This window comes from Arvicola amphibius, chromosome 2, assembly GCF_903992535.2.
Source record: "Arvicola amphibius chromosome 2, mArvAmp1.2, whole genome shotgun sequence".
NCBI lineage: Eukaryota > Metazoa > Chordata > Mammalia > Rodentia > Cricetidae > Arvicola > Arvicola amphibius.
Genome location: NC_052048.2, coordinates 8,795,727 through 8,822,405, shown reverse-complemented (window position 1 = coordinate 8,822,405; position 26,679 = coordinate 8,795,727). Strand labels below are relative to the sequence as shown.

General features: G+C 37.4%; 2 protein-coding genes across 10 annotated transcripts in view; one reads left to right on the top strand and one right to left on the bottom strand.

Annotated features, from left to right (window-relative positions):
• LOC119806630 (solute carrier organic anion transporter family member 1B2) overlaps positions 1-10,428 on the top strand; it is a 61,642-nt gene extending 51,214 nt beyond the window's left edge. For all 3 annotated transcript variants that reach the window (XM_038318439.2, XM_038318440.2, XM_038318438.1), the window contains 3 exons: positions 2,166-2,230; positions 7,217-7,334; positions 9,243-10,428. In XM_038318439.2, the coding sequence (XP_038174367.1) occupies positions 2,166-2,230; positions 7,217-7,334; positions 9,243-9,459 (400 nt within the window). In that variant the 3' untranslated portion in view covers positions 9,460-10,428. The remainder of the gene's footprint in view (positions 1-2,165; positions 2,231-7,216; positions 7,335-9,242) is intronic.
• Positions 10,429-19,445: 9,017 nt separating this feature from the next.
• LOC119808139 (solute carrier organic anion transporter family member 1A4-like) overlaps positions 19,446-26,679 on the bottom strand; it is a 49,632-nt gene continuing 42,398 nt past the window's right edge. For 4 of the 7 annotated variants that reach the window (XM_038320487.1, XM_038320492.1, XM_038320488.1 and 1 more), the window contains 4 exons: positions 26,396-26,460; positions 25,525-25,554; positions 25,272-25,389; positions 19,446-20,354 (listed from right to left, as the gene is read on the bottom strand). In XM_038320487.1, coding sequence (XP_038176415.1) covers positions 20,135-20,354; positions 25,272-25,389; positions 25,525-25,554; positions 26,396-26,460 — 433 coding nt within the window. In that variant the 3' untranslated portion in view covers positions 19,446-20,134. Of the gene's footprint in view, positions 20,355-25,267; positions 25,390-25,524; positions 25,555-26,395; positions 26,461-26,679 lie in introns of those variants that run through there. The other 3 variants (XM_038320489.1, XM_038320494.1, XM_038320493.1) reach the window with 2 other exon arrangements.

Sequence of the window (26,679 nt, the reverse complement as noted above, 5' to 3'; positions counted from 1 at the left end):
CATAGACAACAATGAGGACACTGAGAGAGACATACATATATCTAATCTACATGGGAAGTAGAAAAAGACAAGATCTCCTGAGTAAATTGGGAGCACAGGGACCTTGAGGGAGGGCTGAAGCGGGGTGGGGGAGAGGCAGGGAAAGAAGCAGAGAAAAATGTAGAGCTCAATAAAAATCAATAAAAAACTCGTCTCCTGAAGCAATGTGTCCTGGTGTCTGATTGTTATGAAAAAGAAGAGCGGACGTTAAATTCAGATTTAATTTATTCTATCAAGCACACATTACTCAGTAATTAAATAATCTAGAAACACATCTGGTTTCTTGGCATTCTATTTTATTATTCTGACATACTCACACTGTACTGACGTGCTCCATATAAGATGTGTGTTAGAAATTATGCTTGACAATAGATGCCTGAATCTGTAATGTGTGAACACAAGTAAATACACCAGTGAATGTGCATGCATGTGGCCAGGTGTGGGTATCCTGCATACAGATGTGGGAGAGTATGTGGATTTATATGCACATAATTCTGTCACAAAGATCTCATTATCATTAAGTTGCTGGAGTTGTTCAGGCCACTTTCAGCCAAACATTAATCCTGTCATCAAAATCCTCCCCACTCTCCAGTAAGCTAAGCACTCTCCTGGGGTGAAAATGCACATGAATCATAAAAGCAATTCAGCTCTTGGGTTTCTAATATATAAGCCAAGTTCACCCTTTGAAGATCAGAAACATTAAGTCCCAAGGACTCAAGTGGGAATGGACTAAAATCCCTCCCTTCTCCAAGTGCTTCTTGACAAATCTAATAGTTGAGAAAACATTTCAGGGAATAAGCCAAGTTACCCTTCCTTCAGACTTACTTTATCACATTTACAGGATAAACAAAACACAGTCAAAAACAAAAACCCATATTCTTGAACTACAGGCATGATTTGTTGTCCCTTGGGAGCAGTGTGCTAACCCTGGCTCACTGTCCTTCATTAACCATTCTGCATTTGCTTTTTATCCTAATATATAACTATGTATCATTGATCCAGTATTTCAGTAAGAATATTTAAGCAGGAGTTACATTCCATCCACCCATGGTTCCACATAATTTCATTCTCCTCAATATAGATTCTATTTTAACAGAACAAGGAGTGTTACCAGCCTGATAAACACAGAAAGTTGGAATTATGGAAATGACTTTATAGATATAAGAATATGTTTCTTTTTTATAAACCCATTGTTTAAGATTTATTTTATATTTTACTTATGCATATGTGTGTTTCTGTATAGGGGTATCTGTGTATGTGTGTTTCTGTATAGGGGTATCTGTATGTGAGTGCAGGTGCCTGAAGAGGCCAGAAGAGGGTGGTGCATTCTCTGGAGCTAAAGTTACAAGTGATTATGAGCTACACAGTGTGGGTACTGGGAACTAAGAGCTGATCTTCCACAAGAACAGCAAGGATTCTTAATGCCATGTCACTTCTCCAGCCCTGAATGAGTGTATTACTGAGAATGGTGATAAATGTTCTCTATCTTTAACATAATGGTTGTATACAAGAGAGTCCAGAATACATAACTTCTGGACTCTTCTGGTTATAATATGTGATTTGTGTATCCACATTAATAGATGTCTCTGTTAACATCAGCAATAGAAATTAGGAAACAGAGTGTAAGCTAAGATCTATATCTAGATGCAAGCATCTGGTATTTTCCCAGGTCCAGGGCTGAACGGGCCATAGGAGATCAATGTCTTTGTAGATAGATATAATAAACCTTACTACAGATATTTTCACAGCATTTTTATGGAAAAAGGCATAAAAATGGAACCTGGTTTGGTTACTTACTTCTGTAAGCTCAGCACTTTAGGAGGCTGAAGCAGGAGGGTTGCTGTGAGTTTAAGGCCAGCCTGGGCTACAGAGTCACAACATAATTTTTTTTAATTAAGTGAAATATTTGATGGACTCTCTTGAAATCATAGCACAGTGAATTAGTGAATTAGAGTAATTCTTATCACAGAGATATTTGCCCCTCAGAGCTTGGAAGGATACCTTTCCCTAGAGGGCTTTCATCTAATCATAAGAAAAGATAAACCAACAAGAATTTCAAGGTTAAATTTAACTTAGAATTTATTTTGAAGATGTTTAAATGTTTCTTTGCTTTTATCTTATTGCAGGACTGTCCAACCTGAATTGAAATCGCTTGCAATGGGTTTCCATGCGCTGTTTGTTCGTACACTAGGTATGCTAAACATGTCAAATGCAGTTAGTAAATATCCATGCCAAGCTTAAAGGCTGAACATAAAAAGTTCCCGTTCTAAAGAAAGTTTAAAGATTTAAAAATCATTTCTATTTCTAATAAATTAAAATAATAGGATATAAAGGAACCCGAGTGATGCGAAAAGGAGTTTGATTAGATAAGTGCAAAGATGAGGCTAGATCAAGGAATCCTCCTGTCTGTAGGATATCATCACAAGGAATGAAGTTTCCAAAGTCCTTTCCATTGCACCAAGGAGCAGGCAGAGTTAAGGGCCATTTCCACACATGGCATTTTTAGGTAATGGCTCATGTGACTTGGGAGTATTGGGAACTTGGTCAATTTGAGTGTGTCCAGAACAGAAACTGAGCCTGATGTTCTGGCTTCCCACTCTCTGGTTTTCGAGGTTCCGGAGACTTTATTACCAGCTTAGCATGCAAAAGGGAGGGAGAACCCACAATCTAGAACCCATTATCTTTGATGAAGAGGAAACTTTAACTGAAAGCAAACTCAAGAAATTATGAGTTTTATGTTAAGATTAAAACCCTAAGCTCCAAACTTATAAATATTCAAAGAATGTAATTGACAGAGAGTTAAGGAAGTGCCTTACAACCCCTTGTCTGCAGATGTCTGCTGTTACTTTCACAACTTCTAACATAACCATCTCTATAAGATTTGTAGACATCAAATGCTTATATATAAGAAAATTAAGAAAAATAAAACTCAATCACCTAGGGATGGATCAGAGAGCTAATTAGAGGCAACTAATATTTAAAGATAAATTTAAAGATCAACAAAGGAGGTAGAAGGGATATATTCCCAGATGAAGAAAAGAACAGTAACATAAATTCCTACAGTTAAACAAATTCAACGTAAGAGAATGCAACATGTTTTTACATAATTAAACAAATGTTCCATATCATAACCAAATGTAACACATCTTAAAATAATATTACACAACATTTCTTCCTTTTGACCAAATAAAAGGAAATGTTTTTAATTTTAACATGGTAAAACTACATACAACAAAACAGTTATTAAGTAAAAGATAATTTACAATATTCATTCCAGAGAAATTCAGAGAAAACACTCCATCATCCATCCCATCTTCGAAGTTTATACCTAATTTACTTTCTATCAAAACTAAGGAAAACTGCAACTCTAACTATGCAAGTTTAACTCTTTCAAAGATCCCAGAAGGATATAATACTGTCTGAGTAAACAGGAAGTTCATTGCAAGCAACTTCCAAAACTTTAAAAATGATAGAGAGAGCTGGCTGCTTGAACAGTCACCCAAAGTTCCTCTGCAACATTCATTTATCCATCTTCACCCTACAGGCCTAGACTATCTGGCAGACTTTTTAATGAATCAGAAAATTTGAAAAACTGTCTCATCTTGTGTTGGGAAAGTTCATCAGTCCCTTTCCTTGTGACCTGCAGAGTGTCTGGTAGTTTCTTCTGTGAAGCAGGAATCTCAAGACTCTCCTGCCTTGTTTAGGTGAAGTTCAGCAGTCACTTTCTGATGGGTTCTGAATGTCTAATCTGCACAGCACGTAGTCAAGCAGTCAAAGCAAAAGCACCTTTATTTTGCCCAAATGGCTAATCTTGCCAGACTGAAAGCAAACTCCCTAAAAAGTTTCTTCAATATCCAACATCTCTGAAGTAAATTGGTGTTTCCAGGAGCAGATGTGATTCCTTGTCATGAGAAAAAAATGTATGCTAACAAAGCATTTTAAATGCCATATTTGCATGTTTGAAGTACATTAACATATCTCTTTGATCTTGAAAACATATATAACCTATCTAAAAATTTGATTGTTATAAATGACTTTTAACCTATGTTTCTTGATTATCCTAGTTTATAGAAATAGCCTTCAAAAACATAAATTTTACCTTACTTATTTTAATGAACCACATAGGTACAATACCCTAATCAAGAGTAGAAAAATATATACAGTGTAACAAAAGTAACTTTAAATATGTATCAATATACTATATTCCTCTAAATGATAACAAATATCCATAATCCACAAAATTATCAAAGACCACACACACCTCCCATCTTTTGGGATTGTAGTGTCATTTTCTCTAGACTGCTTCCTGTTTTTTTTTTGTGGGCAAAGACATTTTAAGGATCTCTGAGATAAATTGAGATAATGGTCAAGTCCTGGGCAATCCATAGGTAACCTTTGTTGATATATATCACCTGTCAAGTTTCAGAATGTCTTCCTTGATCAAACCTGTTCCGTATTATTTCTGAAGGAATCCATAGCCTCTCATCACCCATGGAAACAAAATTCCAAAGCAGTTTTAACTTTCATTTAATAAATATATTTTTTGATTTCTTTTACAAAGTTAAGATAGCCTGAAAGTATCTTTGATGGTTCAATTTTGCAGTTCAGTTCACAATCCTCAGCAGCTGTCTTTAGCTCATAAACATTAAAAAAAATTTAGAATCAGCACAATACTATACAGGATCCAGGCTCCTTGTACATTTTCCATCTGTACATAACTTTTTCCTTTATAATACTTTTACTGTCTCTAAAGACTTAATTTTTAAAAGTATTAATTTCTTTCTTACTGTCTATAGCCATTTTTTTCTTTTCTTTCTTAAGCCTATGCACCTTGAAAAACACACTAGAACCTGCTTACATATTTTTCCATCTAGAACTGTTTCACTGCTGATTTTTAGCTCTTTTGCCTACATGAGAAAAAAACAACAAAAAACCCAAAACAAACAAACAAACAAACAAACAAACAAACAAACAAAACTCTGAGGCTAGGACCCACACAGCTTTGGTGGCTGGCTCATGCCTGGTAGGAAGTTCATAACCCAGAGCTGCATTAAACTTCCTGGATATGGAAACCTATACCTGTGTTGTCACTACTGGTTTTTGCTTAGCTTGACATTTCTAGTTTCTATTTAGCACTAGTAGCTGAACTGCAGTCCTTTTAAAGGAGCCATGTCCTTTCTTTCTTTCTTTCTTTCTTTCTTTCTTTCTTTCTTTCTTTCTTTCTGTCTTTCTGTCTTTCTGTCTTTCTGTCTTTCTGTCTTTCTGTCTTTCTGTCTTTCTGTCTTTCTGTCTTTCTGTCTTTCTGTCTTTCTGTCCTTCCGTCCTTCCGTCCTTCCGTCCTTCCGTCTTTCCGTCTTTCCGTCTTTCTGTCTTTCCGTCTTTCCGTCTTTCTGTCTGTCTGTCTGTCTCTCTCTCTCTTTCTCTCTTTCTTTCTTTCTCTCTCTCTCTCTCTTTCTTTCTTTCTTTCTTTCTTTCTTTCTTTCTTTCTTTCTTTCTTTCTTTCTTTTCTCTTTTTCTCTTTATCTTTTTTCCAGCTTTCTTAGGCCCTGCATGGAAATTTGTGCACATGTTGATATGCCAAAATGTTGTTGGCAGTATTTTTTTTTTTTACTCTTTTGTCTCTTTGGCTCTTTGGGAGGCACATTACCCAGCTCCCGAATAAATACACATAAAAGCTTATTTTTACTTATAAATGCCCAGCCTTTGCTTTACTCATTTCTTTTTTTTTCTTTTTTCTTTCTTTTTTTTTTTTTTTTTTTTTTTGTTTTTCGAGACAGAGTTTCCCTGTAGTTTCTAGAGCCTGTCCTGGAACTAGCTCTTGTAGACCAGGCTGGCCTCGAACTCAGAGATCCGCCTGCCTCTGCCTCCTGAGTGCTGGGATTAAAGGTGTGCGCCACCACCGCCCGGCTGCTTTACTCATTTCTTTTTTTTTTTTTTTTTTCGAGACAGAGTTTCTCTGTGGCTTTGGAGCCTGTCCTGGAACTAGCTCTTGTAGACCAGGCTGGTCTCGAACTCACAGAGATCCATCTGCCTCTGCCTCCCGAGTGCTGGGATTAAAGGCGTGCGCCACCACCGCCCGGCCTGCTTTACTCATTTCTATCCAACTTTTCTTAGCTTAAATTATCTCATCTATCCAACTATTCAAGCCTTGCAATTAGAAGACACAAAGACAAAATTTACCCACAAGAACCCTAAGTTGAAGTGTTTAATACACTTCAACAGATATTCAAACATATATGAAATCAATGGAAAGAACATCCCTGGTTTCAGAGTCAGAGCACACCAAAACAGCAGGTAGAGTCTGAACTTAGAAGCCAGCATCCCATGGCAGGAGATGGATGTTCCCTGATGTTGGGCCTGCACTTCTCAGGCAAGATATTCCTGATATAAGAATTTCATTTTTAGTTTTTGTTTTTCACCTTTAAACATTTTTAATTTATTTTGCTTGTCTAGTTAGTTTTAATTATATGTAAGTGTGTATGTGTGTCTTTCTGTATGTGCACCGCCTGCATGAAATGACATGTAGCCAGTGGAGGGAATCAGATCACCTGAAACTGGAATTATAGGCAGTGACTTCCCTGATGTAGATGCTGGGAACTGAACACTGATACTTTCAAGACCAGTAAGATGTCTAAATCATTGAACCACCTGTCCAGCATTTTAGTTTGAGAGAGAGAGAGAGAGAGAGAGAGAGAGAGAGAGAGAGAGAGAGAGAGAGAGAGAGAGAGAGAGAGAGAAATAAGCTCCTGCCTCTATAGGATTTTGATAAGTGCTATTTCCACTAGTCATAAACTTAAAATTCTACTCCAGTTATTCCAGATCATCAGATGAAGAAAAAAAAATAGCATGCAGTCATGATTTACTAACAACTCTCCTTTTCACTAGCTAGGTTTCAGCTAATTGGTGGCATAAGAACAGAGTTTACAGAAATTAGAATTTCTTCTATGTGCGTTGGAAGAGTAGGGATAGACAAAAGATGCTTTTGGTATTACTCTATGGTATGATCTCTTGAGAAATCTACTAATATTAATTCTTGCATATATTAAAACAGAGACAATGGAATTGGCCTAGAAAGTTTTCAACTGATACTTTCTTCATAATGTATCAATGTGACACACCTCCTACCTACATTTGAAGTGTATATCTTGGGTTGATAGCTTTTTCTCTCATGTTGTAGGAGGAATTCTAGCTCCAATCTATTACGGGGCCTTAATCGACAAAACGTGTATGAAGTGGTCTGTCACCAGCTGTGGAGCACGAGGGGCTTGTAGGGTATATAACTCTGCATTGTTTGGGTGAGTTTTCATGTACCTCATTAATGGATTTTGTCTTTTGACTATGGAAATTGATAAATGGTGTCATCTACTTTTTTAAAGTTTTCTTTAATGTGTACTAGTTCGTTTACCTACACGCATGTTTGTGCACTACATGTGTGTAGTGCCAGAAGAGGTCACATGAAATCAGATTCTCTAGGACTGGAATTATAGATTTTTGTGAGACAGCAGGTGAGTCCTGAGGGAAGAACCCAAGTTCTCTTCAGGAGTAGTCAATGCTCTTGATTTCTGAGCAATCTCTGTAGCCCCATATAAAATTATTTTCAAAACAATAATAAATTAACAACTATCGTTATCATTAAGCAACCCTTACTTTGGATTCAGTATTGCACCAGGCAATCTCACTTAATGATAGTAGAAGCAATAGTGAATTTATATTTATATTTTTACCTTAAATATAAAGATAGGAAGGTTCAAGGATAATAAATTACTTGCCAAAGTCATGCAGTTTGAAATAAAATGATACACTTTTGCTCAATTATGCTTTTATCCTCTTAAACCTCTGATCATACCTGAAACATCATTGGCTCTGCATTCTGTAGCAGGACATGAAGGGGAAAAGAGAGAACATTCATGTTATATTCGTGGGGAGAGAAGACAACTTAATGGTAATTTGGAAGAATAAATTGAAACAATACTCCTTAGAAGAGAATTAATTGTAATTTTAAATATTGGTTAATTATAAAACAGATATTACTCAAAGTAGAATTTTTAAAACCTGCTTGGGATGCAGGAGTATATTTTTATAATGACCCAACTCCTTAAAATTGTAGCATAAAATGTTAAATTTTAAAACTCTACGTGAGAAAAAATAATTTAGGCAACACCTAAAGGCAAAATACAAATTGGAAGAAGAAACTGGATCTAATCATTCAGTCACAAGGAAGTTTTCTAGATCCACTGAACTCCCCAAAAGAGTAAAATACCAGTGAACACTACAAAGAGGCAGAACTACAGAGGTGGCCTTCAATTGCTAATGGATATAAAGTGGTGCATGCCGGAGAAGAATATGTCTCCATTACTCTAGTTTGTAAGACCCTGCCAGGCTATTTTACAAACCATCTTGCCACCAACCAAAAATAAGTGTTCTTGTTGTTGCAAACCATTGTCACTAGGACTGTTGTCATGTTGGAGCCGGTGTCATGATGGTGTTGATGTCACATGGTATTGGTGTCATGATGGTAGTGAAGTCATAGTAGACCTGGCGTCATGATGCCGTGGTGGCTGCTAGGGTGTTGTTAGTATCATGTCCACATTCTGATAATCTCATCATTCTGACATATCAATGACTAGGTGTGAAGACTATTCATTCTCTTTAAGCCATGAAGCCATGGTTATCATTTCCTTCTATTTTGAGTGTTTCTGATTCTTTTCTTGAAAATTAGACATAAAGTATTATGGTAAAGAGACTACAATAGACCTTTAGGGTTGTGGTATAAGGCACAGGTGGGAAGGTGGCTTTGTATAATTTTATGGTTAAGTCTCAGTCTCAATGGTTCCTGGATATCTGGACTGTGAAAAACAACTGGATTTTTTTTTTATATTTTCTCCATTCATTGAGTGGGATGTGATGGCTTGGTGTGTGTGTGGGGGGGGGGTGGATCTGAATATTCCTTTCTTTCATTATCAGAAAGTTAGAGACAGCAGAGCTTTCTTTTCTGTCTTGAAAATTCATTAGAAATAATCTCTATCTCTTTGTGACTCAATGAACAAAATCCCTGGAACTGTTTCTTTTCTGCTTTTACAATTTAAGGAATTTAATATTTTTATGTATAATTTAACTTTCTTCATTATGGTCTGAATACTGGAAATAAGTACTATAAGCTATATCACATAATATAAAGTAATATTTGTACCATTTTTTCCTAGAACCATCTATTTGGGTTTGAATGCATTGTTAAAGACTCCAGCACTTATTTTATATGTTATATTAATTTATGCCATGAAGAAAAAATATGAAAGAAAAGACAATAAAACACTGGGAAATGATGGGAAAGTGATAGATGAAACAAATCCAGAATCCTTAAATAAAAATGGATACCATTCTGTGCCCTCTGGTGGAACATGCAATGAGACACCTCTTTAAAGCAAGAAAGAAGACACACCTGTTGCTGTGCTTCCAAACAATTTTCTTGTCTTTTCACTGAATATTTCCATATTTTACATATGATGAACAATGGGTAAACTATGACTTTGTAATGAGAAGAAACTACAAATCAAAAGGAACAGGAGCTTTGTTCTCAGGGTATAGCTGTGCATTTGAGGCTAGGATTGGAATATATGGTCTGTACAAATTTAAAGTATGAATGTCTGTTAGTTTACAAGAGAAAAAGATGTATTCACTTAAGCATTCACAACTCAATAAAATAAGTGACTAGGATTGTAATATATTATCTGTACAAATTTAAAGCATGAAAATTAGTTAGTTTACAATAGGGAAAAAGGTATCCACCTAAGCATTCATAACTCAATAAAATAAGTGTCTAGGATATTCAGAGTGCCAAAGGAAGGAAAGAAATTGGTTGTCTGCATATTGAGAAACACTGGGTTTCTTTAAATATCAAAGTTTGAATAGTTTTTATTCTTGTCTGAAGTCTCTGCTGATGGGCATCATGACATAACATCCGTAACATCCTCTGGTGTCCATGTTAAGTTTTACATTTTAAAGAATTATTCATTTGAAATTGTGTTTCACAAAATACGTATCTTCTTTGTGCATGCTCTCATATTATTGAGAAATAAAATAGAGACATTAAAAAAAAGATTTTCAGAAAACCTAACACAGAATGCATTTTAAGAGCCGTGGGAATGGATTGGAAAACTCCACATTAGTTGAAGAAAGCAAAGACAGTTGAATAAATGAGCCTTCGCTCCTCCTGTCAGCTCTCTGAGACAACTGTATGCCAGACCAAGTGTGTAGGAGAAAGCATCAGAGTTCGTCATCTATCAGTGTTGTATTTGTCTGTTGTTTGTTTTGAATGTGATACATACATATGTATATATGTGTAAATAATCACTGAAATAAAGATGTGAAGTAGAGCAAATAAGACAAAAATCTTTGGATGTTGTATTTTCTAGTGAGATTGGATCTAGGATAATGGGTGATAGTGGTTCTACTTTTTTATTGCCATAGATTAAAACATTTTGTTTGCATTAAAATTACCTATTACATTAGTGACTTTTCTGTTGCTATGATAAAAAACATAGACAAAACAGTAACCCAGAGGACAAAATGATTTATTTTGTCTTGCAGTTCTATGCTTAAGGAGCAGTTCTAGACCTATAGGGTCCATTCTGGTGGTAAAGACATGGCAATAAGCAGAGGAGGCATGGTTTTGTATCAGAACAGGAGCAGGAAAATTGCTGATTACATCTTATCCACATGCAGGAAGCAGAAACATAGTGAACATGAATTGACGACAGACTGTAAAACCTCAAAGTTCTCTCTCTCCCAGTGATATATATCCTCCAGTAAGTCTATAACTGCAAAAGATCCACATAATGTCCACCACTGGTGACAAAATGTCAAAATAAATGAGGTATAGGAAATAACTTTTAATCAACTGTCACAGAGGCGCGCGCACACACACACACACGCACACGGACATGCACACACACACACACACACACACACACACACGCACACATATATATTCATATTTTACACATATGTGAAAATCTATAGTCCTACTCTGGAGATTCTGATTCAAAACATCTCTAATATAGTCTGATACTCTTTCATGTGACAGGATATTTTAGCAGAGCTAGTTAGTATACCAAAGCCATGCAACATGAATCTTGCTAGTAGCGGGGAACTGATCTAGAAGTTACACATGGTAACCTATCCTTCCACTGTGGGACTGAGAACAGATTTCATAATCATGAATAGAAATCTGGAGAAAAACCAACCAGCTACGTCAGTGAGCATTATTCTTTTCCAGGAAAAACAAAATATTTTTGTTTGTTTGTATGTTTAGTTCAAAGACATATTGTCTTGGTTTTGGTGTATGAGTGAAAGTGGCCTTCACATGTCTGAGTTCATCTGGAATCACCTAATTGCATTGCTGTACTGTGTTTTTCCATTGTTCTCTGTTGTTTGTCAGATTTGTGTTCTCAAGTTTCGTTGCAAAGGCGGAAGTCAAATGAGTACAGCCAAATTGCCACTGAGTTTCATGCTACAAAAATTTCAGGGTTTCTAAGAGGCAGACTGCTCCTGGTAGCCTCCATCCTAGCTCCAGACTAAAACTTGCTCTCTCTCTGTCCCTGTCATGGGCCCTCTGCAGTCTGCTGTTTAAGTCCCACAGGTACACCAGACAGTTCTCAGTCCTCTGTTTGCAATCATTTCCCCTTACTCTGCTTCTGAAGGATGTGATCTATCTCCCATCTGGCTTCTGTCACTATGGAACTCTGGCTGCTGCCACATTCACTCCGTGCCTGGAGAGATGCAGGCTCCCCCCACACAGTGCACGGATCTCTGGAAAGTCTGAGCCTCGTGCTGCACATCTGGTCATGCTCAGAATTTCTTATTTCTAAGCCTTCTTCATTCTGGGCTTGCTCTGACCTCTCCCTCTGATTACTAGATTCAGTTTTGCAAGGGTTCAAGTGTCTGTCAGTTGTAGATAATATTGAAGTATTGTTTTATGCTGTTCATTTGGAGTTGTATTATGGCTCTACTCTACTGATCAAAGCATGCTTATTTAAAAATCTCCTCCAAAATCTCTGTTCTAAGTCAGAAGGTAATCTGACTGACTCTAGGACCCCAGTTCGCAACCTGTGAATTGCAACCCTATTGTGAGCTGAATGACTCTTTCACAAGGATCTCATATCAAATATCCTGCACATCAGATATTTACATTATGACTGAGAACAGTAGCAAAATTTTAGTTATGAAGTAGAAGTAAAATGATGTTATTAGTTATCACCAACACATGAGGAACTGTATCAAAGTGTTTCAGCATTAGAAAGGTTGAAAAACACTGCTCTACAGCAAAGTGACAAGCAAATAAAACAGAGAAAAGACACTATATGCTTTAAAATATCTAAAATACAAGCTTCTGTTTCTTAAGGTTTAGAACCTTATTGAATATGGTTAAACGTCTATTCAAAAGTGACAACATCCTGGTTGTCATATGATGTCATATGATGGCGACATATTCTGAGTTCCTGTAGATGCCTGGGGTTTTTAGTTTTCTGTTTAATGGACTCCAGGTTACAGATACGTCGTTCTGAAAATTGAAAATTAAAACTTTATAAGAAAAATTTTTTAATTAAAGCTTTTCAGATTGTCTGCCTCCATCTGTAGACACATATAATTGGTTATAAAATTAAGTAAAACCTTCTGTCTAAAATTTCTTAGTAAAACCCTAAACATGTCTGCACACAATAGTCAGAACTGGATTAGTTTCCTTCAAAAAGGAGATAAATAACATCATTGGACCTTCACCTAAGTATCCAGTCACTCCTCCCAGTTCATCATATGCAATTTGGCCCTAACTGCATGTGGCCTCAGTGTTTTCTGGAGAAAGTAGGATATCCAGGCTAATAACTAATTATAAGATAGGTGATCTATGTAACAACGTAAAAGCTGTTATATATACTGACAAAGGCTCCAGATGCTATCACACTCCCTTAGGTAAATTCTCTTTCAATGAATGGTAATATCTGTTACCTTTGTGTCTCATGTTGTTGAAATATTTTTATTAAGAAGAATTTACATAAAAATCACAATGGCTAAAAGTAACCAGACGATATCCAGCTCTTCAACTTCTTCCACCTTTGTTGGTTCCTGTTTATAAAAATGTTTAGCCATTAAAGGTCATGCATATTCAAACTTCTTTCTGAAATATAAACTTTCTTTCTCTCAGGATTTATAAAACCACTGTGTTGGGGGGAGAGTGACCTTTAAAACTCCAACCAAAAATTATCTTAATACTTGTAAAAATGTTTAATAATTAAAAATATATACATGGGTAATCAAATCTGCTACTGTGTGCTTACATTTACCTTGAAACCAAGTCTTGTATTGTCTCCTTTTAAGACTAAGGTTTAAAGAAATTTGGATTAGAATGGATTTTTTTGATAATTTTTTTCCAAAAAATAAATAATAGATTAGAAAACAACATATGTTTAATAAAAATATATTTGATAAAAAGGTTTATAAATACTAAAGGTCTACTCAGATTGACAGTAACTGATGTAAAGATATATGTTTATCCTCTTTGTATCTGCCAACTTTGTTAAGTTTTGGTTATTTAGATAAACTGAGCATACGAAAATATCTGTAATATTTTTTAATGGAACATTATAAAATAGGGAAAATAGGACTCCCAGTCTCTCTGGGACTATATTTGTGGTTTCACAAGATCTCTAGTCTCTCTATGGACTGTATTTATAGTTTAAAGTTTTATTATACTACTAGAGGATTTTTGATTAAATCTTCAATTTTAAGTCTATAACTAATAATTGTTAAAATAGTTTGCAAGTAGATACACTCATCTACCTTATTATCTTACCAATGTATTCCTCTTTTTTTCTAAACTAAATGAGAATCCTATGTCTAATTATTATTCTGCCCCAACCCTATAATAACTGTCTTGGGGACAATGATATCTCTATAGGATCCGGTAAAAAAAAATAACCTAAAACAGCGATTAAATCTCATGAGGACTAGCTGTAACATTTGTAGCCAGTCTCTGAGTACTGAGTGGGTAAGGCTTATCTGAAGTTCTGACTAGAGTGTTGAAAGAAGGTGAACCATCTCAGACTGCCAATTTGGAATTGTCTTGAGCAGTTTTTAGTCCAAAGCTGACCCTTGAGTGGTGTTTATTGACTCAATGGCATCATTATGAAACAGCTAGAATCATTGTTATGGGACCCCATCTAATTTTTGGAGACTTCAGAGGTTACTGTTAGGAAAATTCATTGTTCACTGTGAAGGACTTAAACATCACTAATATCAAAACAGAAAGTTTAAATTTTTGAAAAATATTCATCCACAGAAAGGTACCAAAGAGATAAAGATAAGTATGAGGAGAAATAGAATTGTGACAACAATAGGCCCTAAATTTTTGGTTTTCTTCTGTCTCACACCAGGTGGCTCTTCTGATATCAGACATAAACTCTGAAATTTTCATTTACAAACATGCTTGGATTTAGAGAAGAGAATCACACTCCATCTCCAAAGCCAGCTTTGATTTTTAATTAAGTACAACTATTCTGAAAGTAAAGATATATAGAGGATTAGGTAGTGAGATTTTACCATGTAGAGAATATTGGTACCATCGGCAAGATATCTTTTTGCTTGATATATTTTCTGGATAGTTTTTCTTCTTTAGACATCTGTATGTCCAAGGTCTTTTGATTTCTTTAAAGTAAAAATCTGTTTTCCTGTAAAGACAAAAACAAAACCCTGCCCTTACCCTTGTGAGTTTTCTTTACTACTTGTAGGATTGTCACATCAGTGGATGAGCTGTCATTTATCCTTCATCAAGAGGTTTCTCCTGTTCAAAGTTAATCTTAATTAATTTTGATGGTATCTATAGATTTTGTTCTTCTGTGGAAACAAAAGCAAAAACCCTTCCCCAATGCTTTCCATTCTGAGGTCAACACATCCTTGAAGTCCACAGGCTGATTCGACTCAGAAACGTTTTCTGTTGTCCGAAGTCTCCTGCAGTTGTTCTTTTCTCAGTTGCATTGAGAAAATTCAAGGTTAATAAGGCATTACGTGATCTATCTCTGAGGGGTCTTGGCTCCCCTTATCTGTTTATTAAGCATTTCTTTTAGATTGTGATTAGATCTTTCTACAACTGCTTGTAATTTAAGATTGTGTGGTATACCTTTAATATGCTTTGTATTATAATATACAAAAACTGTTTTATTTTACTAGAGACAAATGCTGGAGCATTGGCAGCTTTAATTTATACAGATATTCCCATAATGGCCGTGACTTCTGATAAGTGTGTAATTACAGAATCAGCCTTGCTCTGTGATAGTGCTGCACGTCTTTAATCCTAGCACTTGGGAGGCAGAGGCAGGTAGATCTCTTGACTTCAAGGCCATTCTGGTCTACAGAACAAGTTTCAGGACAGACCCCAAAGCTACACTGAAAAACTTTGTCTCAATAAATGAAAAAATAATCTTCAAACACAAAAACAACAACAAAAAATAAAATTAGCCTTTACAGTCCTCAAAGCAGTTGCCCATTGAAAAACTAAACCATGTATATTACACGGTGTACATATTTTAATTCTCCAAAATGAAAACATCCATTTGCTAAGTTTCATTTTTTACATATCTTTAGGGTTACTTCCTGCAGATAAAGGTGTTTGGTTATAGAAGGAAGACGTAGATCCATTTTTATAATATCCATGGCTTTCTGCCAAGTGATGTAAAGACTCTAGAGGGGGTCCCAGGTATCCATGGAGATGTCCCTAGCTAGTTCCTTGGGCAGCTGAGGAGAGGGAGCCTGAAATGGCCCTTTCCTATAGCCATACTGATGAATATCTTGCATATCACCATAGAAGCTTCATCTGGTGATGGATGGAGATAGAGACAGAGACCCATATTGGAGCGCTGGACTGAGCTCCCAAGGCCCAAATGAGGAGCTGAAGGAGGGGACATGAGCAAGGAGGTCAGGACCACGAGGAGTGCGCCCACCCACTGAGACGGTGGGGCTGGTCTAATGGGAGCTCACCAAGGCCAGCTCGACTGGGACTGAAAAAGCATGGGATCAAACTGGACTCTCTGAACGTGAAGGACAACAAGGGCTGACTGAGAAGCCAAGGACAATGGCACTGGGTTTTGATCCTACTGCATATACTGGCTTTGGGGGAGCCTAGTCTGTTTAGATGCGCACATTCCTGGACCTGGATAAAGGGGGAGGACCTTGGACTTCCTGCAGGGCAGAGAACCCTGACTGCTCCTTGGACTGGAGAGGGAGGGGGAGGGGAATGGAGGGAGGGGGACGGAAATGGAAGGTGGGGAGGAGGCAGAAATTTTTAATAATAATAATAATAAAATAAAAAATAGTAAAATTGCATACAACAAAAAATAAAAACCTTTTTAAAACTTTTGTTATTGACATGGTGTTTTTTATAAAATTCTGAGGCCTAAAGTGTACTTCCTATTAACAACCAATCAATTTTATCATTACGTTGTACTAGAGGATCTGGAAGACCTGTATGGGATCCAATGTGTGTTATATACATAGAATGTTTCCTATTCCTGATTATTTCCTGTAATTGTATAAAACATAAAGTTAATTCTGTTTCACTAGGAATAAATTCAGCAGTTTCAATGTGTATTGAGAGTCAGTAACTATATGGAAAGATTCTGTAAAATCTCTCAATACCATAAGAATGGCATACAATTTTGAATTTTGCCCATAGTTAGAAGAGGTTTGACTCACTTTACTTAAATTTCCTGATTTAAATCCTGCCTTTCTTGATTTATTTGCATCAGTATAGAAGACAGGGACTCCAGAGATTTTTCTTACATTGTGCCAAAGGACCCAAATGGTTATGTTTATGAGTTTAATTCTCTCATGTTTGGAATAATGGTTGCTAATCTTTCCCAAAAATTTATTGCAGGATATTTGACAATATTTATCATCTTTCTATAAAGATGAAATTTCCCCATTAGTTAAAGAAACTCTAATTTCAGCTGTGTCCATTTCTTCCTGTTTACAAAGTCTTAATTTTCCTTTAACATCAAATCAGAAATTTTTCCATATATGTCTTCAACTTCTTACTCTGTTTATGTGATAGAAATATCCTTTTCAATATGATATCTTCCCTTTGCATCAAAATTCCTGAAGAGGATTGTCTAGAGAGTATTATAACCAGAATGCTGTTAAGCTTTGGATCTACATGATCCAAATGTGCATCTTGTATTTTCTTTTCACCAAAGCCAATTGTCTTTCAGTTTAAGCTGACAATTATCTTGGACTATTTAAGTCCTTGCCTCATTCTAGGGTCTTGGCCAAATTATTCAATTCTTATTCTTTAACTCTAATAGTGGGCCTTAGATAGGAAATGACTTCTAGCAATCATTGAAAACCATTAAGAGTCTAAAATAGATCTCTCCCCATCTTTTGTGGTCTAATTATTTGTAGAGCTATTTTATATCTTAAGTGATCAATAGAATATCCTCTCTATACTTTTTTTCAGGGGCAATCGGTAATCCCCAGTGAGGCAAAACATTTATTTCTTTAAACATTTTTTTCTAGAGTGTCTACTTTTGAATCAGCCAATAAGATATCCATATAATGGCTAATTATAGATTGTGGAAACTATACATATATTATTTCTAATGGATTTTGCACAAATATTGGCACAAGGTAGTCCTTTCCTGTGGGAGGACTTTCCATTGATATCTCTAAACTGGTGGAGAATTATTAAAAGTAGGTACTGTGAAGGCAAATTTCCCCAATTTTTGTTTTGTAAACATATACTGAAGAATCGGTCTTTTACATCAATAGTTATAACATGTCAATTTTAGGTAACAGAGAAGGCAAGGCATTTCAGGCTGTAGAGAGCCCACAGGCTAAATTACTTTATTTATGGCTATCATGTCTATCAGCATTCTCCATTTTCTTTTTTTTTTTTCCCAAATATTTCTGGGTATTTATTTGTTTCTTTTTTTTCTTTTTCTTTTTCCATTCAAAAAAATATACACTTCCTCCCCTCCTCCCATTCCCCTCCTGATTCCCACTAACCCTCCTCCCTCACCCTCCCTCCTTAAGAGAGGGCAGGGAACCCTGCCCTGTGGGAAGTCCAAGCTCCCCCCCTCCCTGCCCCACATCCAGATCTAGGAAGCTTTGCATCCAAATAGACAAAAAGCCAGTACATGCAGTAGAAACAAGTCCCAGTGCCTTTATCAATGGCTTCTCAGTCATCTCCCATTCTCAGCCACATTCAGAGAGTCTGGTTTGATCACATGCTCATTCAGTGCCTTTTCAGCTGGATTTGGTGAGCTCCCATTAGAACAGGCACACTGTCTCAGTGGGTGGACCAATCCCTCTCAGTCCACACTTCCTTGCTCATCGTCTCCCTCTTGCTCTTCAACTGAACCTTGGGGGCTCAGTCTGTTGCTCTGATAAGGGACTTTGTCTCTATCTCCATCCTTCGCAGGTTTGAGATACCATCTTACACCTGTCATAATAGCTAAAATAAAAAACACCAATGATAGCCTATGCTGGAGAGGATGTGGAGCAACGGGAACACTCAACCATTGCTGGTGGGAATGCAAATTTGTACAACCACTTTGAAAATCAGTGTGGCAGTTTCTCAGGAAATTAGGAATCAATCTACCTCGGGATCCAACAATACCACTTTTGGGAATATACCCAAGAGATGCCCAATCATACTACAAAAGCATTTGTTCAACTATGTTCATAGCAGCATTATTTGTAATTGCCAGTTCCTGAAAACAACCTAGATGCCCCTCAACAGAAGAATGGATAAAGAAAGTGTGGAACATATACACATTAGAGTACTACTCAGCGGTAAAAAATAATGACATCTTGAATTTTGCATACAAATGGATGGAAATAGAAAACACTATCGTGAGTGAGATAATCCAGACCCAAAAAGATGAATATGGAATATACTGACTCATTAGTGGACTCTAGCCATAAACAAAGGACAATAAGCCTATAGTTGACAAGCCTAGAAAAACCAAATAACAAGGCCAACCCAAAGAAAAATGTATATAGATCCTCTTGGAAATTGGAAGCAAAGATTGTCGGGCAAAAGTTGGGAGCGTGGGGGTGGGGGAAGGGGAAAGGGGAGATAGAAGGGAAAAGGGAAAGACTGGAGAGTGCTTGGGTGAGTGGGAGGGTGGAGATGGAGGAAGGATAGATATAGGAGCAGGGGAAGCAGATATCTACAGTAAGGAAGCCATTTTAGGGTTGGCAAGAGACTTGGCTCTAGAGGGGATATAGGTGTCCACAGGGATGTCTCCAGCTAGGTCCTTGGGTAGCAGAGTAGAGGGTGCCTGAACTGGCCTTGCCCCACTATCACACTGATCATTCTCCATTTTCTATATTTCTTTTGAATAACAAATACAGGACAATTACAATAGCTGGTAGATTCTTTAATATGTCCAGCATTTAGCTGCTCCTAAGCCAGATGTTCTAAAGCCAGTAGTTTCTCTGATGTCATAGACCATTAGCCAAGTCAGGCAGGTTTGTCAGTAAACCTTTTTAAGGGTAGGGTCATGGGTACCTCTTAGCGTTCGACAGCTGTTGTGCCCTGTTTTACTGCATGAATGTTCTGTGACTGTTTTTTTATAGTGCCTTACAATTTCTTTCTTAACTAACTTTGACCATTAAGTACTTCACTGGACATGTGGTAGACACTCCCATGGATCTCTCTCTCTCTCTCTCTCTCTCTCTCTCTCTCTCTCTCTCTCTCTCTCTCTCTCTCTCTCTCTGTCTCTCTCTGTGTGTGTGTGTGCGCGCGCGCGCGCGTGCGCGCGCGTATGCATGAATGTAAAAACCCTTATCTGATTTTCTTTTTTTTTCCATATGAAGACTGCTTTAAAGTTCTATGTGTGTGGGAGGATAGGGGGATCACCATAGTCTTCCCTCGGATAATCTTAAGTGCTACCACTATATTTTAAAAATAATAACAGTAAATATTTTTGTCATTATTAAAAATCATTCTTAAGGTCTTTGAGCATAATTGTTCCTATAACTCATGATTCAAAAGAACCAGATGCAGACTCTGTCCACGGGTCTATGCAGGCCATTAGAAATCTCATTACAGCTTTGTTTTCAGTTCTCTGCCATTCTCAAACTCAGGACTTCTGTGCACATCCATGCACTCGCTTTCCTTTTCTGTGAGCTTCATCTCGGCAAGTTCAGTCTCTGAAGAGTCAGTTTCCTCAGGGAGTTGGAACTTCCTCAAAAGTTTTAGAATGAAGATTGACACGAGGTAGCTTGATCCTCTTAGAGCTGCTGGCAACCCAATGTAAATGTTCCTGTTGAAAACAACTAGTCTGTGTAAAATCGTAATGCATTCAGTGAAAGTTAATTTTGTACATTCTTACATATAATTTATTCTTCAAAGAGAAACATTAGGTGATTATTTTTGCTCATGTAATTTATATAATCTACTTTGCTAAGCTATCAATTCTGTTAGATAAAATGTCAAAAATTTCCAACAAAAGTTTAAATGTATTTTTTCAGTTTGGTGATGGCTAGTTTTCACTGTCTACTTGACTGGATTTAGGATCATTATAGAAAGACATCTCTGGGTGTTTCTGTGAGAATATTTTCAGATTGTTTTAGCTGAATATGAAGTCCCTTATACCATGCACTGGACTTGTAGCTCTCAATATTTCTTGCCAGAGCAGGTGACATGAACAGCCTCCTCACCAAACCCTGTCTGCAATTACCTCACACTAAGTCACTGAGCTTTCCCTTCCATTATTGCCTGTTTTCTTAAATACTGAGACAATATCATCCCTTTATCAGGTTAAGGGAGCTCTTCTGTTTTGTTTGCTCAAACTTTGATTATACATGCATAAAATATCATAAACTTGCCTTTCAAGATTTCTTTCCTACTAAGAATTTGTATGCTGTTATACTAATAGATTTTTGTGACAATAACATCCTTGTATGCCTAAAGTAAGTCCTATTAGTCATCTTGTATATTAATAGTCTCAATTTGTTAATTTTAATGCATTATTTTACACATATAATGATAAATTTATTTCTTTTTATTATTTTAACTATGGATATGTGTTGGGTCTCTGTGTGGGCATGTGTTCAAAAGTCCTGAATACCTTAAGTTGCAGTAACAGGAAGTTTTGAACTGCACAACTTGGGTCATGGGAATTGAACTCATGTGCTCTGCAAGAGCAATATGTACTCTTAAGCCATGAACTATATCTTTAGCCCCAAATTATTTTTATTTGCTGAACTTGTCCATTTTAGTCATGCAGACTATGGATGCTTCCTGAAATGAATTAGGTAATTTTCCATTTCAACATTTCTGAGAATAACTTTTGTACTGTTATAAGCATCTGTTCTTTGTAAATTTGACAAAGTGTGCCTTAAAATTTCTGGGCATATTGTGTATGGTAAGTAGGTAATTTGACAAGTATATTTCTAAATAAGTAGGAAAACATTCTTTCATGTTCTCAACATATTTGTAGGAAAATCTGGTGTGATGGATAGTGTTGTCAACTTCATACAATCTAGAATCTCCTGGGAAGGAAGTTTTAGTGAAGGCCTGTGTGGATTTTGTTGGCCTGTGAACAGGTTCATGGGACATTATTTTGATTACATTAGTTGAGGTGAGAAGTCCTATAGTGGGTAGCACCATTCCTTAGGCCATAAACCCTGGACCTCAAAAGAACAGAGAAAACAATCATGCCTATCTCTACAGGGGGAAATATAAAAGTAATATGTGTGTGTAGATGCTTAAGGTATAATAGCCTAGAAATACCATTGGCGTTCTTTCGCTAGAAGAAAAATAGATTAAAAAGTATCTTAGCTTACTTTTCTGTCACTGTTATAAAAGACCCTGAGAAAATTAATTTAAAGGAAGAAGGTGTAAATTTTCTCAAAATTTCAGGTTACTCCTGGAATACCCCACTATTGTGTATTATATCCAATAATGTGTATTATCAAGGCAACTGGAACTTTAACCCACACAGATACACTGACAGAAGTAATTGAGACCTTCCACACTGTTACTATGGATATACCAGGCTGGGAATGGTATCTCAGCTACTCATAGCCAGACATGATTGAGGACAGGACAATGGCCATCACTTTTATCTCCTAGAACTTTTCAGTATTCTGCTCATCTAGAAACAAAGGAGTGGGTCTAACGCACAGCCTTTTTTTCTTATGCTGAAGTAATTTTAAAAGCAAGAAGTTGCACAGTACTCTAACATGTATATATTCCACACTTTCTTCATCCATTCTTCCACTGAAGGGCATCTAGGTTGTTTCCAGGTTCTGGCTATTACAAATAATGCTGCTATAAACATAGTTGAACAAATGCTTTTGTAATATGATTGGGCATCTCTTGGGTAAATTCCCAAGAGTGGGATTGCTGGGTCCTGGGGTAGGTTGATCCCAAATTTTCTGAGAAACCTCCACACTGCTTTCCATAGCAGTTGCACAAGTTTGCATTCCCACCAGCAATGGATGAGTGTACTCCTTACTCCACATCCTCTCCAGCAAAGGCTATCATTGGTGTTTTTGATTTTAGCCATTCTGACAGGTGTAAGATGGTATCTCAGCGTTGTTTTGATTTGCATTTCCCTGATTGCTAAGGAGGTTGAGCATGACCTTAAGTGTCTTTTGCCCATTCGAACTTCTTCTGTTGAGAATTTTCTGTTCAGTTCAGTGCCCCATTTTTTAATTGGGTTAATTGGCATTTTAAAGTCTAGTCTCTTGAGTTCCTTATATATTTTGGAGATCAGGCCTTTGTCTGTTGTGGGGTTGGTGAAGATCTTTTCCCAGTCAGTAGGCTGCCTTTTTGTGTTAGTGACAGTGTCCTTTGCTTTACAGAAGCTGCTCAGCTTCAGGATGTCCCATTTATTCAATGTTGCCCTTAATGTCTGTGCTGCTGGGGCTATACATAGGAAGCGGTCTCCTGTGCCCAAATGTTGTAGAGTACTTCCCACTTTCTCCTCTAACAGGTTCAGTGTGTTCAGATTGATATTGAGGTCTTTAATCCATTTGGACTTGAGTTTTGAGTACTACTCGGTGGTAAAAAACAATGACATCTTGAATTTTGCATGTAAATGGATGGAAATAGAAAACACCATCCTGAGTGAGGTAACCCAGGCCCAAAAAGATGAACATGGGATGTACTCACTCATAATTGGTTTCTAGTCATAAATAAAGGACATTGAGCCTATAATTCGTAAAAAAATCCTAGAGAAGCTATATAAGAAGGTGAACCCAAAGAAAAACATATAGTTATCCTCCTGGATATTGGAAGTAGACAAGATTGCCGGACAAAAAATGGGATCATGGGGGTGGGGGGGGATGGGGGGGATGGGGAGAGAAAAGTGTGAAGTGGAGGATGGGAAGAGCTTGGGGGAATAGGATGGTTGGGATATAGGAAGGGTGGATAGGGGAATAAGGAATTATATATCTTAGTTAAGGGAGCCATTCTAGGGTTGGCAGAGACTTGACTCTAGAGGGGTTCCCAGGTGTTCAGGAAGATGCCCCCAGCTAGTTCCTTGGGCAGCTGAGGAGAGGGTGCCAGAAATGTCCAGATCCTATTGCCATACTCATGAATATCTTGCATATCACCATAGAACCTTCACCTGGCATTGGATGGAGAAAATGACAGAGCCCCACATAGGAGCACGGGACTGAGCTCCCAAGGTCCTGATGAGGAGTAAAAGGAGGGAGATCATGAGCAAGGAAGCCAGGACCGCGAGGAGTGCTTTTACCCATTGAGACGGTGGGACAGATCTAACGGGAGACCACCAAGTCCAGTCGGAATGGGACTGATGGAACAGGGGACCAAACTGGACTCTCTGAATGTGGCTGACGGTGGAGGAGGACTGAGAAACCAAGGACAACGGCAATGAACATGAACTCTACAGCATAGACGGGCTCACTGTGAGCCTTGTCAGTTTGGTTGCTCACCTTCCTGGACTTAGGGGGAGCTGGAAGGACCTTGGACTTAACATAATGAAGGGAACCCTGATGGCTCTTTGTCTTTGGAGAGGGGTGGAGTGGGGGTATGAGTGGAAGGGAGGAGAGAGAAGGGGAAGGAGGAGGGGAGGAGATGGAAATCTTTAATAAAAAAAATCTGCAAAAAACCCGAAGTTGCACAGTGAAGTCTGTATATTGCAAAGTTCCTTTGTGGGCTTTTTTGAGCCCATTAACCCCCAGAGCCAGCATGGTAGAACTCTAGTTACAGATCAGCTTAGTATGGCCTCCGTGCATGGGGCAGCAACGAACTCACAGTTATTCCACTATACTGTTAGCAACTGGTGCCTGTGTAGCACTGAGAGTGGTGGTAACCATGAAGGTACTACTTTTAGTCTACGCAGCAGCGTAGAAGCACACAACTGGTTGCACCCAGATCTCAGAGGCCAGGCTCCCCAGTCTGCTGGTTCTTGAGGGCAATGGCCTCAGTTATTTCTACGTGTTGTCACTTCCTTCCCCTTCTTTATACTCACAGCTGGTTTGTACCACAATCTCTCTAGTGAGCCATGTTTTGTTTATGAGATGGTTAACCACTAAGTGCAGTGGAGCATCTATGGGTTCCCAGCAATGAGACCATTAATCAAATTCAGGTAACAGGTCTCTTCTAAAGATAGCCCCTGGCTCTGGCACCTGACATGTTCTACTAAACTGCCGGGGCAGAACACAGGTTTGGGGTTCTTCATATATCAGGTGCAAGCATGAGAGGGCTATGAAATTTACCTGAGCTAGAACATCAGGATCCGTGGTACTTGAATGTGTTAGGTCTGTTATCCTGACCCCTGCAGAAAGAAAGAACCTTCTACTCTGTCCTCAGATATGGGTGGTAGGAGCTGAGAGATTTTGTTGCTGCCAATAGTGGCATTGTCACTGGTCTCTGGATCTTGCTGTCTTGTTTATCTTCAGTGTTCTGCCATGATGCCTCAGCTCAAGAGTCAGCTCTCCTCCTATTGCTCCAGGACATCTACACAGATGCCCTGCTCCCTTTCTGATATCTTTTGAATAGTTAGGTTAGGAAGCCCATTTATACTTATATGTATCAAGCACTTTAGAAATAGTGGGAATATATGAAAATTCACATATAGGAAGTTATACCGTGCATGTACATTCCAAAAATGAAACCAAATTTAATCTTATCACTGAAGAAAATGTTAGATGCTAATGGGGACACTTTATACATTAAAAGCACAAGTCACAAACATTATCATTACCTGTATTCATTTATATCATACATCCTGCATGCCCCTGGCTCACCACATTTCAGAGTTCCCCAGTGTAAACAGGTTCTGTCTATCAAGGCACCAAAATAAATAGGTGCTGGAATGCCTCCTGCAATAAGGACAGAAAAAAAGACCATTGAGAAGAAGAAAGAAAAAAAAAGAGATGTGTTATTTTATTTGGAAGTACTTCAGTTTCCCTATTGAAAACAATATAAAAATTATAAATCAAAGTTTCTGTACTTACTTTTAGGAATTATGAGTAAATGCAAAGTTTCTAGATAAAGACAATGAAAATTATACATAAGATGCTAATGAACTATCCATTGAATTCATAATTGTATACAGCATATATTTCCTAAAGTGTCTTGTGCTGGTTTTCTATACATCAAACAAAATGACTTATGTCTAATTTTATTCTTGAATCTACTAAAAGATGAAAAGTGTAATTAAGTTCAGCTAATCTTTTTAAAGTCAAGGGGAAACAGTTATCATCTCTGCAGTTATCTCATTCTCAAGTTAAATACAAGTAGCCATTTCCAAACATAAGTGCTTGTGAACTGGAGTTCAGGGTAACATTGACAGAGCACATGTATGTTAAAGATGCCACAAAGTAGTTGAATTTCCAGGATGTGGACAGTTTGCATATTGAAGATACAGAGACAAATTATTTTTACCTCTCTTATTTATCATTTATTGCCCTATCCCTGTGTCTGATGCTATATCCATGTGATTATCATATGAAGCCTTTGTGGGATGTATTGACTGAACTTACCAAATACTAAGAATGCTATCAGATAGGATCGGAGCCTTCAAAAGAGAATTTCATGCTTTGCTGTCACCAAGTTACTTCACATTTCCACAGATACATTTGAGAAGCTCCTTATTCATGACTTCATATGTTCTCCAACTATAAACATCACTAACTGCCACCATGAATGGATGACCTGAGTCTGTGTTCTCATCATTATGATTTATGCTTGATTCCAGATAAAACCCTCTTATTCCCTCTAAGGTAATGGTTTTGTTTTAGGTTAACAATATAGTTGCTGTCTTTTTCTTCAGAAAATGTTAACTTGTTTACTAAGAAAGTGATATGCTAGGAAAGCTGTTCATACCAAATACTCTTGTGAAAAATGTATGTAATCCAACTCCAAGGGATTTCTCTTCAGACTTCGTACACCTGAGAAATATATACACACATAAATAAAAGTACATCATGCTATCTGTCCTAGCATCCTCTCAATGACAGTCATGGTTCACGATCCTGGTGGTTAAGCCATTCATCCTGATAAGAGAGGATAATGCAACTCTACTGTTAAGCACACACAGAGAAAGGAGAGTATGACTTATGAAAGCTGTCCTGTGACCTCCACACATCTGATTCAAGGCACAGCCTTTG